This window comes from Paroedura picta, chromosome 15 (genome assembly GCF_049243985.1).
Source record: "Paroedura picta isolate Pp20150507F chromosome 15, Ppicta_v3.0, whole genome shotgun sequence".
NCBI lineage: Eukaryota > Metazoa > Chordata > Lepidosauria > Squamata > Gekkonidae > Paroedura > Paroedura picta.
This window is the reverse complement of record NC_135383.1, coordinates 30,583,343-30,602,169: the sequence shown is the minus strand read 5'-3', so window position 1 is coordinate 30,602,169 and position 18,827 is coordinate 30,583,343. Positions and strand designations below refer to the sequence as shown.

The window sequence follows — 18,827 nt, the reverse complement described above, 5'->3', positions numbered from 1 at the left end:
CTTCTTGGAAAAGAGTGACAAGTGGAGTGCCCCAGGGATCTGTCCTGTGTTGTTCAACATATTTATAAATGATTTAGATGAGGGATTAGAGGGGATACTTATTAAATTTGCAGATGATACTAAACTGGGAGGGGAGCAAACACAACTGAAGACAGCAACAGAATACAGGATGATCTTGATAGGCTCGAGAAGTGGGCTAAACTGAATAAAATGAAGTTCAATAAGGACAAAGTTCTGCAGTTAGTTAGGAAAAACCATATACAACAATATTTTAAAAAAGGTAAATGTATCCCCTGTGCAAGCACCGGGTCATGTCTGACCCTTGGGGTGACGCCCTCCAGCGTTTTCATGGCAGACTCAATACAGGGTGGTTTGCCAGTGCCTTCCCCAGTCATTACCGTTTTCCCCCCAGCAAGCTGGGTACTCACTTTACCGACCTCGGCAGGATGGAAGGCTGAGTCAACCTTGAGCCGGCTGCTGGGATCGAACTTCCAGCCTCATGGGCAGAGCTTCAGACTGCATGTCTGCTGCCTTACCACTCTGCGCCACAAGAGGCTCATACAATATAGGATGGCAGAAACATGTCTTGGCAGTAGCATGTGCGAAAAGGATCTGGGAGTCTTAGTAGACCATACATTGAACATGAGTCAGCAGTGTAACTTGGTGGCTAAAAAGGCAAATGGGATTTTGGGCTGTATCAAATGGAGTATTGTGTCCAGATCACAGGAGGTGATGGTACCACTTTACTCTGCTCTGGTTCAGCCTCACTTGGAGTCCTGTGTTCAGTTTTGGGCACCCCAATTGAAGAGGGACCCCAATTGAAGAGACAAACTGGAGCATGTCCAGAAGAGGGCAACAAAGATGGTGAGGGGTTTGGAGACCAAGATGTATCTGTTTAGCCTGGAGAGGGGATCTGATAGCCATCTTCAAGTATTAAAAGGATGCCGTGTAGAGGACGGAACAGAGTTATTCTCTCTTGCCCCAGAAACAATGGATTGAAATTAATTCAAAAGAAATTCCGTCTAAACATCTGGAAGAAGTTCTTGATCGTTAGAACAGTTTCTCAGTGGAACAGACTTCCTCGGCAGGTGGTTGGATCTCCATCTTTGATTCTGTGAAGGTCCAAGGGGGTGGCAGGTGACATCGGATGAGCGGTAGGGTTGTGAGTGTCCTGCAGAGTGCAGGGGGTTGGATGGTGGATGATATCTGGCGCCAGCTGGATCAGGGCATATCAGTCATTGTCGCGCCCCTGCTGCAGCCTCCGGATTCCATGTCCATCGATGGGGATTCCCGGTCCTGGATTTGCGGATTGATTGTAGATAGACTGGGAAGGCTACGGCCAGAAGAGTTGGCGTAGGAGCCCACCAGCGGGGTACACGCACCCGATCTGGTTCGGGACTTCCACTCCCGATTCCCGGCCAAACCAGAACCCAACCCTCGAGGAGGGGGCCCTGGGCAGGATGGTTTCACAGCCCTGCTGTGGACTCCCAACCTGCCTCCACCTCGGAGTTGTTGCCATGGCAAGAAGACCCAGTTGCAGCCGATCAATTAGTGCAGCCCGCTTCACTGCCTTCAAGGCTATCAGAGCAGGCACAGGAGCGGAAAGGGCTGGACCAAGGAAGACAGTAGGGAGATCGGCATGATCTAAGCTCTGACCCAGAGGAGCAGCCAGGAGCTACCCACAGGGACAGACTGATGCCTCCGCCAGTCTCAACCCCAACCCTGCCAGCACCACAGGACAGCCCAGACAGTTGGCCAGAAGGCAGTGGAGGAGGTCTGACTTCACAGAGCGTAGAGGAAGTGCCCGGCTCCAGGCTCGCTGTCAGTCTAGATGGAGCCCAGGTGCAGGGACCTGAACAAGCCATGCCTCCAGCTGAGCAAAAGTATTTCAGAAGAGACAGCATCAGCTTCTAGTTGTGGGTGCAATCTATGGGAAAACCCTCCCGTCAGTTTGATTGCCTGTTTCTGACCACAGCAAAGCTCTGCCTGTTTGGATCGCTGGTTTCTGACCTCGGCTCTTGGCTGGTTTAGTTCCTGACTCTCATCTCCTGGTGCTCCGACCTCGGCTAGCTCCTTTGACTCTCTTCGGCTCTTCCTCGGACTTTGGCTGCCTCAGCAAGTGTTAAGACCCGGATTTGACTTTGACTCTGCTAAACAGTTTGTGATTTGGCCGTGGCTTCCAGCTAAGTGCATATCCCTCCAGGCTGCCACTGGGTGTGGCCAGATAAGGCAGCACAGCTTGCACCCACCACCGCCACATCCAGCCAGGATGGGTGAGGACACAGCCTTAAACCTTGCCGCCCATAACCAGGTGCTGGAGCAACAGGCGTCTGACCTGAATGCTCGGAACCCAGCCCTAGAGGCACGGGTTCAGCAACTCACCGCTGCAGTGCTGGGGCTCCAACAAGCAGCTGAGCCCCCCCCCCCCCAGTCCTAGTCCTTCCTGCCCTCTCAAGGCTCTGGAAAAGTTTGAGGGGCACCATGAGGATTTGTCAGTGTTCCTGGCACAAGTCAAAATGTTCATTGGAGTTTCCAATGGAGCAGGCCAAGGTCTGCTTCACCATCAGCTTACTGAAAGGGCCAGCCGCCTGGGGGAGCCAACGCTGCTAGGCAATGTCCGGACCCATTTGGATCCCAGTAAGAAGCAGCGGTGCCACACACATAACCTGCACAATATAGGAACTCACAACTACTTGAACACCTACAGTGACCCCAATTTCATGCCCAAGTGATCCCTCCACACAAAAATCTCCAGAATCCAGCCTGACCTGGAGGAAATTCACCTACCCACATCAGCAATCAGCAGTTCCCTGGGTATCCAAGGAAGGGCCACAAGAGGCAAGCACTGGCACATCCTTTTCTGCCCACCCACTCTCCATCTGCCTAATTCATAAAATCAGCATTTCTGTCACATGACTATCTAGCTTCTCTTTACAAACTTCCAAAGAAGGAGAACCCACCCCCTGTCAAGGAAGCCTGTTCCACTGAGGAACCGCTCTAACTGGCAGGAATTTCTGAATGTTTAGCCAAAAATTCTTTTGAATTAATTTCAACCCATTTGCTTTGGTCCATGTTAAAAGAATTTAAAGTAAATAAGTTTATTGTTGCAGCCTTATGCCATAACAGTACTGAAAAAAGCAAAACAATTAAAACAAGTGTGTCAAGAAACAATAACAAAAATAAATTCAGACTAAAAATATTTAAGCCATCCTTACCTGTCCATACCTCCCCCTGCCCCCCATTCAAAGAGATCAAACAGCTAATGATGGCGGCCAAGGCATTAGAGAAATTGTAAGTCTATGCAGAGAACCAAGGGATTCATCCCCAAAGACAGCCCCCGCCCCACTTTGCCTGACATTTGCTAGCTACAAACTATTGACCTGAACAGAGATGAAAGCGAGGAGGACATCTGAGAGCTGAGCTTTCTGCCTACAATCTCCCCTTTTCTTGACCTGTGAAGAGGAAAATAAGAAAAACTCTTTTGCAGCTTGCAGAGGTTTGTGGAGAAGGGTTGGCATCACTGGGGACATTTGTTCAAGGTCAAGGATAGCCAAATTGATAAAGAATGGATGTTTCTTTAAGGGAGAGGCATGGCTAGAGGTGAGAATATGTGGGGTTATGACACCCCTCGGGACAGTGCAAGAAACTGTGATTCCTTTGTGTGGTTCTCCCGAGGTCCTTTGGAGCCAGCTGTTGTGTTTGGCCCTCTTAATGATATTTTGTTCTCCTTGGAGGAAGGCCATACTAAAAGGAGCAGGGAATCAAACCCGGCTTGCCAGACTACAAGCCGCTGCTTGTAACCATGACACCACGCTGGAGGAGGAACTTGGGTTCCATTCCTCCCAGTAATAAAGGCAAACGAGGTGTCAGAGTAACCAAATCTGAGTCCAGGGGCACTTTTAAGACTAATTAAATTTTATTCAAGTTTTCATGTGCATGCCCACTGTATCTGAAAGAACGTGCATGCACAGAAAAGCTTATGCCCAGAATGAAACTTTTTTGGTCTTAAATGTGCCCCTGGACTCAAACTTTCTTCAGTTGCTTCTGACTAACCCAGCAACCCACCTGAATCTAGAAAACAGAGTACTTCTCAGTGGGCTATTAGGTGGGGCTGGCCACAGACATGGTCTGTGCATGCTTTCAAGAGTGCCCAAGTGCACATAGGGTTGCCAGACCGGGAGATCTCCTGGGAACAGAACTCGGCTCCAGATAATTTTCTCTGGGAAAAAATGGCTGGTTTTGGATGCCAGGAGATTCTACCCCACTTAAGACCCGCACTCTCCCAGTGCCTCCTTTCCCCAGCTTCCAACACCCAAATTGCTGGCTATTTCTCCATCCAGGGTCAGCAACCTGCAGCAGGTACAAAATGGTCCCGTGGGGCCCAATCTTTTTATCACTGGGGACTGGTCAACGTTTGACAATTTTACTGAGGCCCGGGGGGGGGGGGTAGTCTTTTGCTGAAGGACGTCGCTGCTGCTGCCTGAGCCCCTGCTCCGCTTGCTTTCCCGGCAGCGCCCCTGACTTCCTAATGCCCACTGGGGGGCGCTGCAGACATGGCGGCCACTGGAGAGTACGAAGGGTGATCCGGCGGCAGAGTGGCAGGGCAGCCCCGAGGCAGCAGCTGGGGAGGAGGACGGAGAGGAGCCGTGGCCCGGTACCGACTGATCTACGGACCAGTGCTGGTCCCTGGACCGGGGGATGGGGACCACGGCCGTGGGGGAAGGAGAAAAGCCTCTTGCTTGGACTGCCTGATGGGACCCAGAATACGGAGTCCAGTCCAGGCAAAAGAGAATTGGGGGGGGGGTTAGCCCCTCAAATCCCAACTAATTTAGGGTATGTGGGGGGAGGGGAATCCCCAACTGTTCATCTGTTCACACAAGTCCCCAGCATACACCTCCAGTGAACACAAGATTTCCTTTCAAACATCGGCAAGCGGTGAGCCCTATGCACAGAACATGTGCAGAGCACGCTTCCTTCCCCACAGGATCAGAGGTATCACATATTTGATAAACACAGAGGAGGGAGGCATGAGCTAGTGGAATGTTGCCTCTCCGACTCCAAAATCTCCATGGCCCGTACTCTGAAGGAATGTTCTGAGGACTCCTTTAAACTTAAAGAGTTGTGATCTGACTTTCTGAATGTTTGGTCAGCAGCTCTAGAGGTCTGTGAGGGCCAAAAAAGTGGCCTGTAAACACTCCAAAATAAAGTAAAATAGATCCAAAACCGCATTATTTTGTGTCAAACCATTGGCCTCTGAAGGTCAGGGTGGTCTGCTCTGACTGGCAGCCTACTCTCCAGGATCTAAGGCTGAAGAAGGCCGTTTCCCCCACCTGATACCCCCCCTCCACACTTTGGAAAGCTTCCCTAAAGACGACAGGTCCATGGGGCCCATTACTGTTACAGCTACGTGGTCAAGATCTGTTCCTGAGATCTAGACTGGCCCACTGGAAGGCCATTTTTAATCCAAACAGCCAAGGCCTATTCCCAGGGCCCAGGGCTCTCCCATGCAGACCCAAGACATCCACCCACGGGATCTCACCTGCCATCGACTTGTTGTAGAAGGTCCTGCACAGTCTTGCATATCTCAGCTGCCACATCGTAGGTCTTGCCCACCTTGGTGAAGAGGGCAGCAATCTTGTCGGTGCGCAGAAAGCCGGCTGCCCGTCGCTTGAGCAAATGCAGGAGGCAGGCTTCGACCACTCCTGGAAGCCAAAGGGAGGGAGGAGAATGGTCAGCCAGTGAACAACACCGTAGAGTGGAACCAGCAAAGCCGAGACCCCCGTCCACACATCACCCCTGCTAGCTCTACCGGCTTCCAGGTTGACTGCAGAAACCCATGGGAACCAAGGGGGCAGAGAGCCCACAGCAGCCGCCCCAAGGGCTGGGACTCGTCAGCATCCCAACCAGACGCCTCCCAGAGGCCCACAGGCACGGAAGGCCAGCAGGGCAGGCTGCCAGAGGAAGTCTGCCTTCTCTTCCAACCCACTCAAAGGTGGCATCAGGGCCTCCAGGAGCTTGCGGTTTCGCAACTCCCTGCCATGCTTCTGTGCCTGCCCTTTTTAAACAGGAAGCTGGTTAATGATTGATGTGCAAGGGGCGAGGGCCGCAGGTAGCCAAGCTGATTCCTGTTGGATGGGGTGGAAGGTGGGGAGGGGATCTCCTGCTTGCAGTGCTAACTGCCGGGTAACCGGTTTGGCCAGCATCTCCGGCGAGCACCAGGCTCTGGAGCTTAGAGCACCGTCTTCAGAATGAGGCGGCAGCCGGAGATCCCTAATGGCATTTGTAAGAAAACAAGATCAAATTACTTCTCTGAACCATTTTTTCTCCTCTCCTGCAGAAACCTCTGCAGTTGTCAGAGCAGCAGCAGCCTCTGGAACTGGCTCTTACATAACGGGGGGGGGGGGGGAGGGGGGAGGCAAACGTTGTCCACATAATTGAACAGAAGTAAATGCCACTGAATCTTCTGAGAGCTGGTTGGTCGGTTAAACAAGCACACTTCACTGCTGAAGTTCAAGCGCCTGCATGTTGTGGAGTCTTATTGCCTCCCCTCTCCTTCCCCTCTATCTACGGCACTGCAGATCATTTAGTTCATTTGCCACATTTTTACCCGACCTTTTTCCTCCAAGGAGCTGCATGGTTGTATCACTCCCATTTTGTCTTCACAACAACCCTGAAAGGTAGGTATGACTGAACCAAGGCGACCCAAGTGAGCTTCGTGACTGAGCTGGGATTTGAATGGGGGTCTTGCTGGAGAGTTCTGCCACTCCAAGCTGACTGCCCTGACTCTGATGGACCAAGGGTCTGAATCAGCAGCAGGCAGTTCATTTCTTTAAAAAATATATATCCTACAGCATATTAAGTCCTCACAGGGCTACAGGCCCTGTGGGAGCTTCCGGCAGTCCGCAGGGCCTGCAAGACGGAGCTCTTCCGCCAGGTCTGGACCCCCCGTTGATCTGGACCCCCGTTGCCATGAAGCCCTATTGGGGCTATTAAGGGCGAATTAAAGGGAGAGATCAGCCCCTCTGTCCACCATGAGGTTTTTAATAATGATTAGTATGGGTTTTTTGGCCGCCGAATGGATGATTTTTAGTTGATTGACTAGCTTGATCGAAATTCCTATCATGAGATAGGAAATAGCTTTTCTTTTTAGTCAGGAAAAACAGAAATCACTTGGTCGTGTATCCTTTTATGCAGTGGCTTGCTGGTCTATGTTCTGGATATTTTTCTTTAGCTGCATGAGAGGGGAAGGCAATTTCCACCGATTCTTCCTTCCTCCTGTATTTAATCTGTGAAACATTATTTTTTTAAATGCATAACTCTGGCCTGCATATTCAGTTATTTGGCAACTGTTCACTAACTTCTACATTTTCTTCTTAGAAATTGGCGTGCTTCAGAACTAGAGGTGAACATCAGGAATCCCTCGATGTCAAGTGCAGGAGGGTAGAAGAAGAAGCATGTCGGTTCTGTACAGGCACATAAGGGGCTGCTGTCCACTTTGCTCTACTGCCCCCTCACAAAAAAACTGTCCCTCTAACAAAACTTTCCCCCCCTCCGTCACCTGGAGATGAGCTGCAAAACCAGAGGGCAAGAAGGCCCTTGGGAACTGCACCGGCCTACAGCCTTCTGGGGAAGCACTTTAAAAAACAAAAACCCTTACAGATCCAGCAGCAACCTTAGCCTGCAGGATGCCGAGATGATGGGGGGGGGGAGGGAGGGGGGAGATACACTACTTGTCTTGTCCTAATCAGCATCGGGAGCTGACGGGGGGGGGGGGCTGGCTAGGAAAGGGCTTCTTGACAGCCAACCAATAAGGAGCTGGCAATCAGTTCTCCCACTAGAGAACAAACAGGGAAACAGCCACACGTCTTCAGGTAAGCAAGAGGTATTTAAACATCCAAAAGCCAACAGTTGCTACCATGGCAACAGGGACAAGGAGGGGGGATTGTTTCCAGATGTGCTTGGCAGGACACCGCATCCTAAACCTCCCATGCAAAAGGAAGACTGCAGCAAAGAGCTGCTATCTGGGGAAACAATCTCTCATTTGGTGATACATGACGTGCATGTCTTAAAAAGGCAGTGCACATGCACAAAAGGACTGCATGCAGGCATCACAGAGAAACATTAATCTGCATTGTTCAAGTGCCACACTGGGATCGTCAGGTGCACGTCTGAATCCTTGCCCTGCCCTGGAAACCCGCTGAGCGTCCTCCCTGCTTAGCCCCTTGCTTGGGGCTGCTGTAAGGATAAAATGGAAGCCAGGGGAAAAGTGTCCTCAGCTGCTTTGAGTCCCCACTGGGGGGGGGGGGAGAGAGAGAGAGAGAGAGCAGCAGGGCCACCAGAGTCATGCTCACCCCAACCGCAGGAGAGGAGCAGAAGTGGGGGGGGACACCGCCTGAATCTCCCATGCAAGTCGGGGGGGGGGGGTACAAATCTAAGTAAACAGAGCCAAGTCCTTGGAGCCACCTGCTCCCTCCCTCCCTCCCTCCCTGACTTGTGCTGAGTTTAGAACTAATGGCAAATCCTTGAGAGAGTAGGACTTCTGCAGACATCCCGAGGCAAGGATCAAACCAAGTATGTTAAAGAAAAATGGCAGGTAGTTCTAAACCCAATTTGTTAAAATCATGGAGAAGAAACTACACAAGCCACAGGATATCCACACTGGCTCTGAAGCTGTGATTGGCTCCAGGTCTGAGTCCTGGAGCCCCTGTAAGACCAACGAAGTTTACTTCTGGGTGTAAGCTTCCGTGCTTAAGATCAAGTGACCAGAATGTACTCAAGATTCCCAGCCCCAGGGATGCCACGCTGGCCCAGCCTGGAGGAGCACTCTTCCTGGAGAGATCCGGGCCCTGGGGAACCAGCCCAAGCACTGCAGGGCTCTAACCCGTTCAGGCCGATGGCTTAAGCCAGAAACAACACCCAAATTCTGGCCTTCTTGCGCAAAACATTAGCCAGGCAGTAACCATTCTGGAGCCTCTTGTGGCGCAGAGTAGTAAGGCAGCAGAAATGTGAAAGCTCTGAAAGCTCTGCCCATGGGGCTGGGAGTTCGATCCCAGCAGCCGGCTCCAGGTCGACTCAGCCTTCCATCCCTCCGAGGTCGGTAAAATGAGGACCCAGCTTGCTGGGGGGTAAAACGGTAATGACTGGGGAAGGCACTGGCAAACCACCCCGTATTGAGTCTGCCAAGAAAACACTGGAGGGCGTCACCCCAAGGGTCAGACATGCCCCGGTGCTTGCACAGGAGGGGATACCTTTACCCATTCTGCAAGCTGCCATCTGTACTGCCCCCCACTGAGAAATTAAAGGCAGCTCTGAACTACTCCAGTGGGTTAGTGTAAGTATTTGTTCTAGTTCCTGAATGGAAACTGTAATGTTGCTGTTTGCTAGTTGTATCTGAGGACGAGGGCCTGCCCTCGAAAGCTCATGCCTTGAATAAAAATGTGTTGGTCTTAAAGGTGCCCCTGGACTCCGAATTTGTTTTATTTGCTAGTGTGTGCACACGTTAGCTGGCATGCTGTGGACCGAGAGAGCGCCTGCAGAATAACCAGGAAGGAGAGTTCTTTCCCCAGGGCACAATTCTCCTGTGAGGCCGACGGTTGTGCCTGTCTGTGAAAGAAGAGGTCAGTTCATCTAGCCAGGAAAAGGCCTTTCTTATGTGTTTTCTATTTAAGTGTAATTTGCTTCATGTTCTGTTAGTAAACTACTTACAAACTTACTCACGTAGACCTAAGAGTGTTTTTAGACACAAACACTACTTTACTCGGCTGAATCTCAACAATTAGAATATGCAAAACTCTTTTTAAGGTGATAATTATTGCTATTTTATTGTTTTTATATATATGTTGTTAGCTGAACCTTCAAGGAACGGTGTGTTATAAATAAAAATATATTTATATTATTATCCTTATTATTAACAAAACTTTAGAATGATGAAAGCCAATTTCAAGATAAGCCTGATAAGGCATTTCAATTCACCCATGACAGGGCTTCTAAGATTTGAAAATGCATCAGTTTATCAGTAATAGTCCTTAGCACTCCAGTGGAAAATGACCATTGGACTTACTGAAGAGGGTTCTTCTCCCCTGGAGTAAGGACGGGCGTCCCCTTCGGCTGCTCATGGGGGCAGGGGTTAATTCAAAGGCCCGCCTTCCACTTCCTGTCCTGCACACTGCATCTCATTCCCCAGTCTGGACGCTCCGAGAACCACAGAAAAGAATATCTGGAACTTATCAGCCTTAAACATGTTAATCTTAACCTTTCAAAACCTTTCTGATGTGGGCACATCTACTGGTGCTCCAAATGGGACAGAAATGGGCACAGACGTGACGTCCGTTGTCCAGCCCCAGGAGGAGCGGCAGAGGTAGCAACGGTAGCAGCAATGCCACCGATGCTGGTGAAGCATGCCTTCATTGGGTGGTGAGAGGCAGCGCACTGCCTGGAGGGTGCCGGCTTTTCTGTTGTGAGGGACAGGAAATGGACGAAGCCTGTGCAGAGCGAGGCATCAGGTGCATGCGGCAGGCAATGGGCAGGAAGCAGTGTGTGAGGGGAACCATGGCATGGAAGAGGTGGAGGGAGGGAGGGAGGGAGGGAGGGAGGGAGCTCTGACCCACCCGGGTCAAAATGACAACATCTGTGCGGAGGGAGCCAAGGCGCTGTGGTCCGGCCCAAGTAGAAACAACAGTGGGGAGACTGTGGCAATGGCAGCAGCAACCAGACCTCATCGCCTGCCCCTGCCAGCTGCTGCTGCACCTGTTCCTCCTGCAGTCCCAGCCCAGAGCCCCGGCCTCCTCCTGCCTTCAGAACAGGATCAAAAAGCCAGGACTAGGGATGACTGTGGCAAATTGTGTGTTCCCACATAATCTGCAGCAATCTGATTCTCTTTTTTCATTAAAGAAGAACAGGGAGAAAGGGGGAATTTGCTGCAGTTCGCTAACTTCCCCTGCATCTGCCTGCCTGTATAGCGCGTCGTGTTCCGGAACCAGCAGGGAGGGCCAGATGTCCTCCTTCCTCCAGGGGAGAAGGACCCTCTTCAGTAACTCACTTTCGACTGGTTCCATAGAATCATAGAATAACAGAGCTGGAAGGGACCTCATTAACTGCCTTGGCTGAACTGCATGGATCAATCTTGTACTGCCTGGTGAAAGGATTTGGGGAAGCTTGAATGGAGGTTATGATGATTAAGATTAGGATTAAGAATCTTAATTAGATAAGAGGATCTAAGATGGTCATATTTAAACTGCTTGGACCATAATGTTGACTTCATTTGCAAAATTTGCAAACTATCTCTCTGGGCATCACATATGAAGACCCAGCCTCTAAGTTGGGGAGTTATTAACTGTCCGGCCCCGCCCTAGCTCCCAGGCAGGAGACCGGACTCGACGGACCCTCCCTTCCCCAGGGACACCCAAGAGCCGCCTGAAGAAACCACGAACCAACCCACCGCGGCCAACACACCAGCTCCCCACAGCCCCACGGCCACTGGCCCTGCTCACCGCCTTTCGGACAGTCCTTCCGGCGGAGCAAAGAGCCACCCCTGCCTCCCCAGCCTGCCTCGCTGCACAAGGACTGCTGAGACTGCTGACTCCACAGACACCAGCTCTGCCCTGCCTCAGGGAGCTCCTCCAGCAGGCATCCCATTCACTTGAGGATGCCGGCCCCAAAACATCTGCTGGTCTCCGCCCCCTTCCATGAATGAACAATCTGACCTCCCCAGGGATGTGTCAGTGTTGTTGAAATACTGTTTGGGTTGACATGCTGTGCTATGTTATGACTGTTCTCTGACAGATTGTTATAATTTTCTACGTAACTATTTTTACAACGTTCTATGTAAACTGCCCAGGGCCGTATGGAAGGGTGGTATAAAAATCCAAATAAATAAATAATACATAATTGATTGATTGTTTTATATTTATATTCTGACCCCAACCCCCAAAGGCTCAGGATGGATTACGTAGGATTAAAACACAGAATTAATATGCATTGTAGGAATTTAAATCAAGTATTAATTTTTAAATACTAGATTCTAAAATTCTGAAAAAATAAAACCATTACAATAATTTAAGCAGAACTGCCTCCTTCTCCCAAGCAAAAAGAGGGGAAGAGCCCACATACCGAGGGCCCTTAGACCGATTGGGTGGTTGGGTTATGTAGAGGGAGGCCGAGAAACTTGAACGTTGTTTTAGGGCCTCAGCCATAGGCCTGGCAGAAAACTCTGGCCTTGCAGGCCCTGGGGAAATACTGAAGGTTCCACATTGGGCATAGTGCTGTTCCACTCGGCTGGGTGAGGGGGCACAGGGTAGGGCAAGCAGCTGCTACAGTCCTGTTCACACTGGCCAGGGAAAGAGGACTGCAGCAGTCCATATCATGATCTTGAAAGGGCCAAAGTGCCTCCAGTCCCCTAACTGTAATAAAGAAGAAGAAGAAGAGTTGGTTCTTATATGCCACTTTTCCCTACCCGAAGGAGGATCAAAGCGGCTTACAGTCGCCTCCCCTTTCCTCTCCCCACAACAGACACCCTGTGGGGTGGGTGAGGCTGAGAGAGCCCTGAGATTCCTGCTCGGTCAGAACAGCTTTATCAGTGCTGTGGGGAGCCCAAGGTCACCCAGCTGGCTGCATGTGGGGGAGCGCAGAATCGAACCCAGCTCGCCAGATTAGAAGTCTGCACTCCTAACCACTACACCAAACTGGCTCTCTAGTAGTTCCTTTTGCTTGTTTCTGATACTCTGGTTGGTTTAAACGGATTGTCTAGTCAGTGAATAAGTGATGGCAGACTCATCTCCCAAGATGGCAGCCAGGAAGGAGGAGGAGGAGGAGGAAGCACTTGGTGATGACCAGGGAAGGGTCTGAGACAAGTGGCCGCCCAACACAGGGCCTGGGAGACCAGCCAGTCTTGGCTGCCCACAGTCCTTCTCTGTCTGCTTTCACAAGACAGCTGTGGAGGTTTTGCATCCACATCGTTTTTAGCCAGAGCAACACAGTGACCTTTTTTCACACTAGAGACTAGAGAAATGTACCCGATGGCGATGCTTCTGGCTTGTATGGCTAGGTCCATCACTGTGGCTTTTTGGCCTTCAGCAAGCCACTTCAGGGACGGGTGGTCGTTGGACAAGACGGACCTTTTTTCTTAAGGCTTTATGAGTCTACTAGAAAATAAGCACGCTGTACTCCAAATACAGCAGGCGCTAGTGGGGCTCGGGAGTTTGGTGGGGCGGCTCTCCGGCTTTGCAGGGCGAGGCCCCGGACCCGAGGCCGGGCGTGGGGCGGCCTGTGAGACTTCGCCGCCTTGTCCTGGTGCCCCCCCCTGGGCCGCGGCTTACCTGGGTCTGTGGTGCGGCGAGGGAGTAAATGGCGGCGGTCTGGAGGTGCGAAGACAGTTGACGGGCCAGGTGTTCAGGAGCGGGCGGGGCCACCATCACAGTGGCCACGGCCGCTGGCGGTGTCTCCGCCTCCGCTTCCCAAGCTTTGTCGGCCGGCCGCTGCTAGCAGCATGGGCCGGCGGGCAATGTGTTGCTGTCGTGGGCGGCTACGGTGGTGCCGCTGTGGCCTGCCGCTCCCGCCCGGTGTGCCGCTGGCCGCTCCTGGCAGTGTGGGCCGGCAGGCAAGGCGTCCTGTGTGCGGGTGGGGCAGGCGCCACGACCGCTTCTGCCGGCTCCAGGCGGCTCCGCTGGACGCTCCTGCCTGTGCGGGCCTGCGGTGAGGCGTCCTGCTGGCGTTGGCAGCTGCTGCCGCCGCCGGTGCCGCCACCGCTGGGACATCCTGGGCGGGCGGCCAGGCGGCAACCTGCCCTCTCCCTACCCAGGCAGGTAATAGCAGCGGTCAGCCGCATGCGGCCAAACTCGGAGGGGGGCTGCGCGCGGCTCACGATTGGTCTCTTGCCGCCGGACTGACAACTGGAGGGCCCAATCGGCAGCCGCCTGCCGACTGGGCCCTCCGATTGTCAGTCTGGGGGAAGGGGCCTATCGGCACCCTTCCTCATCCCGGACAGGGCCCGCCAACGGAGCCCTTACTGTTTTATTTTATCTGCTCCGCAAGGAGCGGTTAAAGATTTGAAAAATGAATGAGGATCAAAACAGCAGTAGCCCACTGACAACCTCTTACTAGTCAATTAATGGGTTCCTAGAGAAGTCAGGGTTCTTAATTACAGAGACATCACCCTGCCAACAAAAGCGCGTCTAATCAAGGCTATGGTCAGTTGCAATGTATGGTTGTGAAATTTGGACCATAACGAAGGGTGAGCATCAAAGAATTGAGGCTTTTGAACTCTGGTGCTGGAGAAGACTCTTGCGAGTCCCTTGGACTGCAAGGCAAACAAGCCAGTCAATCCTAGAGGAGATCAGCCCTGCCTGCTCCTTAGAAGGCCAGATCCTGAAGATGAAACTCAAATACTTTGGCCACCTCATGAGAAGGAAGGACTCCCTGGAGAAGAGCCTAATGCTGGGAGCGATCAAGGGCAAAAGAAGAAGGGGACGACAGAGAATGAGGTGGCTGGATGGAGTCCCTGAAGCAGTAGGTGCAAACTTAAATGGACTCCGGGGAATGGTAGAGGACAGGAAGGCCTGGAGGATCATTGTCCATGGGGTCGCGATGGGTCGGACACGACTTTGCAGCTAACAACAATAGAGAAGTCAGACTTAGAAGGCCAAACAGGCCCCAGGCTTCCATACACACCTGAAGGCAGGCATTTGTTAAAGAAAGACTGCAGAAAATTATGGAACTGGATGTCCATTAAAACATTTAAATCAGCTCATTTTTATAAAATGGTCTGGCCTCTGCTGAAGAAACCATCCCTGGATCTGAGGGATAGCCCTGAAATGGCTCATTTCTTTTCTCTCAGGTCGCAATAACAGTGGTCCCTAACCTTTTTCCGGCTGGGGACCAGCGGGGCAACCCATGCAGCGCACATGTGCAGCCGAAATCGCGCATGCGCTGCACTTTCGCGCATGCGTGATTCCGGCCGTGCATCACGCATGTGTGCATGCACGGCCAGGCCGCGCATGCGCGATGCGCGGCCCTGATTACCTCTCCCCCCCCCCTCCCGCAGTAAGAAGCTTCCCAGGCCGTAAGCTTGCGGCCCGGGGAAGTTTTTTACTGCGGGGGTGGGGTGAGGAGAGTGAACCGCGGCCCGGCACCCTGGCCTTTGCGGCCTGGCACCGGGCCGCAGACCGCAGGTTGGGGACCACTGGCAATCAGACCCGATTGCACTGCTGGCAACTCCACTGTGGGGTGCCTCAAGGAGCAGTGCTCTCCCCAGTCCTTTATAATACCGTTATGTGCCCTCTAGCCCGGCTGATAAGGAGGTTCGAACTGGAATGTCATTAATACGGCGATGACACCCAGCTCTTCCTCAGGATGGACAGCCCTCCTGACTCACCCTCAGACTCATTAGCCAGTTGTCTAGAACAGGGGTAGTCAATCTGTGGTTCTCCAGTTGTTCATGGACTACAATTCCCATGAGCAAACGCTGGAAGAGACTCATGGGAATGTCCATGGACATCTGGAGGACCACAGGTTGACTAACCCTGGTCTAGAAGCAGTGATGGGCTGGCTCAAGCATAGCCATCTGAGGCTTAATCCTGCAAAGATGGAGCTCCTTTGGTTCGTTAGGGAAGGGCCAAGCAAGGAAGTGCGACTGCCCCACCTGGATGGGGTGCAGCTAAAACTCACGTACTCAGCCAGAAACCCGGGCGTGATCTTCAACTCATCCTTCTCCATGGAGGAACAGATCACAAAAGTACCCTGGTTGGTGTTCTTCCACCTACGCCAAGCCAAGCTACTCACACCCAACCTGGCCCCAGAACACCTAGCCCCACCTCCCCAAGTCTCTTCTCCAGTTCTGTGACCCTCTCTGGGGCAATCTGGAATCTTCATTGTTTGCAAGACAGACATGAAGTTCTTACTTGCCTCCAGATCATGGGGATTTGACACACAAAGCTCCAAAAAACTGATCTGATATATTGCTCCAGGTGTTTCAGACACAGGTGAGCTAGAAAAGATTCTGCTTCCTTGTAAACACTGAACAAAAAAGGAAAGGGAAACAATGCAGAGTAGAAAATGGGACTTGGCAGTGAATTACCATATAGTTAGAATCTTTGCGGAGGAGGAGGTGGAATACTCTTCAATTGTATTAAAAATTCTAATTCTAAAACCCTTTGAAAAGTGAGCTGGAGAGAGGGGGAGAATACAGCCAAGAACAAACAAGCAAGCTCTCTGCCCCCACCAAATTTTGATCCAAGATGGATTTTGGCTCTGAAAGTCACTTTCAGTAGTCAGATGAAGCAAGACGTATTTCACCACTACCCTTTAAAGCTTCATTGGTCCTAAAACCTGTCAGAGAGTTGGGGGCTGAAATCCTAGGGGCCAACTTTTGCATAATTTCTAAAATAGGCCCCTGCTGCCTACTATTAAAATCACAGGCCCAAGGACTTCACTGGACTTATAAGGATGTGACTCTCCTTAGGATAGCACTGCGGCAAAAGAATAAATGGGCATAAATCCTGAGTTAAAAACTGCAAACGAGTTTTTTGAGAGGTGGTAGTATAGAAACATAATAATTAAATTAAACTCAAAAATCAGAGGGATAACATTTTGTTTGTTTGTTTATATGCCGCCCTCCCCGGTATAGAATATGGCTGGCCGAAGAGCAGCGGTCCTCAAACAAAACAAAACTGACCTCATCAGGAAATTACAACATGAGATCAAGAGCTAGGGGGTCTTGACTTGGCCTTAGCAACAGCAGAGCTGTCCTTCCTAAACAGATTTCCTCCACCCGAAGAGGCTGCTTGCCGGGGAGCTCGAAGGGAACTTCAGAGGCAAGGAAACCACAGAACAATGGACTGGAGAGGGGCCAAGGATTCTTCCTGCCCCCCCCCCACGCAGCTCCTCGCTGCTCTGCCCCAGCCGATTACAAGCTGCACGGGACCGCTGTCTCCTCCACGAGGGGTCTCTAGAGCCCCCCTCCTGACTGAGAGGAAAGGACTCCAGAGGCCTCCATTTCTCCTCTGCTCGTGTCTGATGAAGGGATCTTTTATTCTAGAAAACGCATTCCCCGATGCTTTTGTCGGTCTCTAGCGGCTGGGATGGCACCGGAGCAGAACAAAGCCCCCTGATGATTTCCCTCCTTCCCCAATTCCCACTGGGCCACAGATATGCTTAATAGCTAAACACCCCCCCCCCCCAGGATACCAGTGTGGGGCAGTTTACAACGTATCACTACCTTGAAACATTAATCAATGCACAATTAAAACAGTATCTGGGATGAATTGTATAAATTCCTCTGTTATATGTCTGGTACAAACCGTAATAAAATTTCTATCAGTTAAAAGAGTTAATAATTAGAATTATAAAATACACAGGACCCTGAGAGCACTCATTAGGCTTACTTGCAGATGTTGCATTGCATGACGATAGTCCACATGTTCCTGGGGGAGGGGCTTTGGGGGCTTTGGGGGCAGTCGGATGATGTTCTATCAATCATTAGTCCCCACCAAAGGCCTGAGAGATGAGCTCCATTGTGCAGGCCCTCAGGCACTGCGGAAGCTCCTGAAGGCCAGACACGAAATACAGAGCAATGTGGTCATACAAGGTGCAGGAGAACACGACAGGACACATGATTTGGTTACTACATATATGTAGGGCAGGAATTTCTACCCTGCCCTTCCTCCAAGGAACCCTGGAAGCATCTGTGGTCTCACTTCCCATTTCATGGTCACAACAGCCCTGTAATGTGAGGCTGAGAGAGAAACGGGCCCAGTGGGACCCATCTAGCATGTACAAAACAGCTTCTACCCAGAATTCAACTTGGTTGGGTGCTGCTGCTCTCAAACTTTGCTCACAGAATCATAGAATCATAGAGTTGGAAGGGGCCATACAGGCCATCTAGTCCAACCCCCTGCTCAACGCAGGATTAGCCCTAAGCATCCTAAAGCATCCAAGAAAAGTGTGTATCCAACCTTTGCTTGAAGACTGCCAGTGAGGGGGAGCTCACCACCTCCTTAGGCAGCCTATTCCACTGCTGAACTACTCTGACTGTGAAAAACTTTTTCCCTGATATCTAGCCTATATCGTTGTACTTAAAGTTTAAACCCATTACTGCGTGTCCTCTCCTCTGCAGCCAGCAGAAACAGCATCCTGCCCTCCTCCAAGTGACAACATTTCAAATACTTAAAGAGGGCTTTCATGTCCCCTCTCAACCTCCTTTTCTCCAGGCTGAACATTCCCAAGTCCCTCAACCTATCTTCATAGGGCTTGGTCCCTTGGCCCCAGATCATCCTCGTTGCTCTCCTCTGTACCCTTTCAATTTTAGCTACGTCCTTCTTGAAGTGAGGCCTCCAGAACTGCACACAGTACTCCAGGTGTGGTCTGACCAGTGCTGTATACCATGGGACTGTTCTGTTGCTTCAGGCCAGCCTGCCCCCCCCCCAACCTGCATTCCTAGTCAGCTGGTCAGAGTTCTGAACTGCCCCTCCAGAGAGTGCGGCATAACAGATTAGGATTAATTCCAGGTTCAAATTCATGTGGTGAGGTTTGGCTCACGGGATGATGAAGAGCCAGCCATTCAATCACACGCTCACTCTGACTTACTTTGCAGGGTTATTGCGATCATAAACGGGAAGGGGGGGAAACTGAATGCTGCCTGCATTTCCTGGGAGGAATGACAGTTTTGAAATATGATTAAGAAATCAGACCGGCAGGTAGGGAGAGATGCACATTATGAAGAGTTACCAAGGCTGGCACATACGTGAGGGGACAGGGCACAATGGAGGAATATTTTTTTGTCAAAAAAATGGTACTTTTTAACATATTTATTAATGATCTAGATGAGGGGGTGGAGG

At 51.3% G+C, this 18,827-nt stretch overlaps 1 protein-coding gene across 9 annotated transcripts in view; it reads right to left on the bottom strand.

Annotated features, from left to right (window-relative positions):
* SGSM2 (small G protein signaling modulator 2) overlaps positions 1-18,827 on the bottom strand; it is a 97,436-nt gene that overhangs the window by 48,866 nt on the left and 29,743 nt on the right. For 6 of the 9 annotated variants that reach the window (XR_013226896.1, XM_077312635.1, XM_077312640.1 and 3 more), the window contains 2 exons: positions 5,540-5,702; positions 3,381-3,452 (listed from right to left, as the gene is read on the bottom strand). Coding sequence is in view for 8 of the 9 variants with exons in the window: in XM_077312635.1 (XP_077168750.1) it covers positions 3,381-3,452; positions 5,540-5,702 (235 nt within the window). In the remaining variant the exon portion in view is untranslated. Of the gene's footprint in view, positions 1-3,380; positions 3,453-5,539; positions 5,703-5,809; positions 5,936-18,827 lie in introns of those variants that run through there. The other 3 variants (XM_077312639.1, XM_077312643.1, XM_077312642.1) reach the window with 2 other exon arrangements.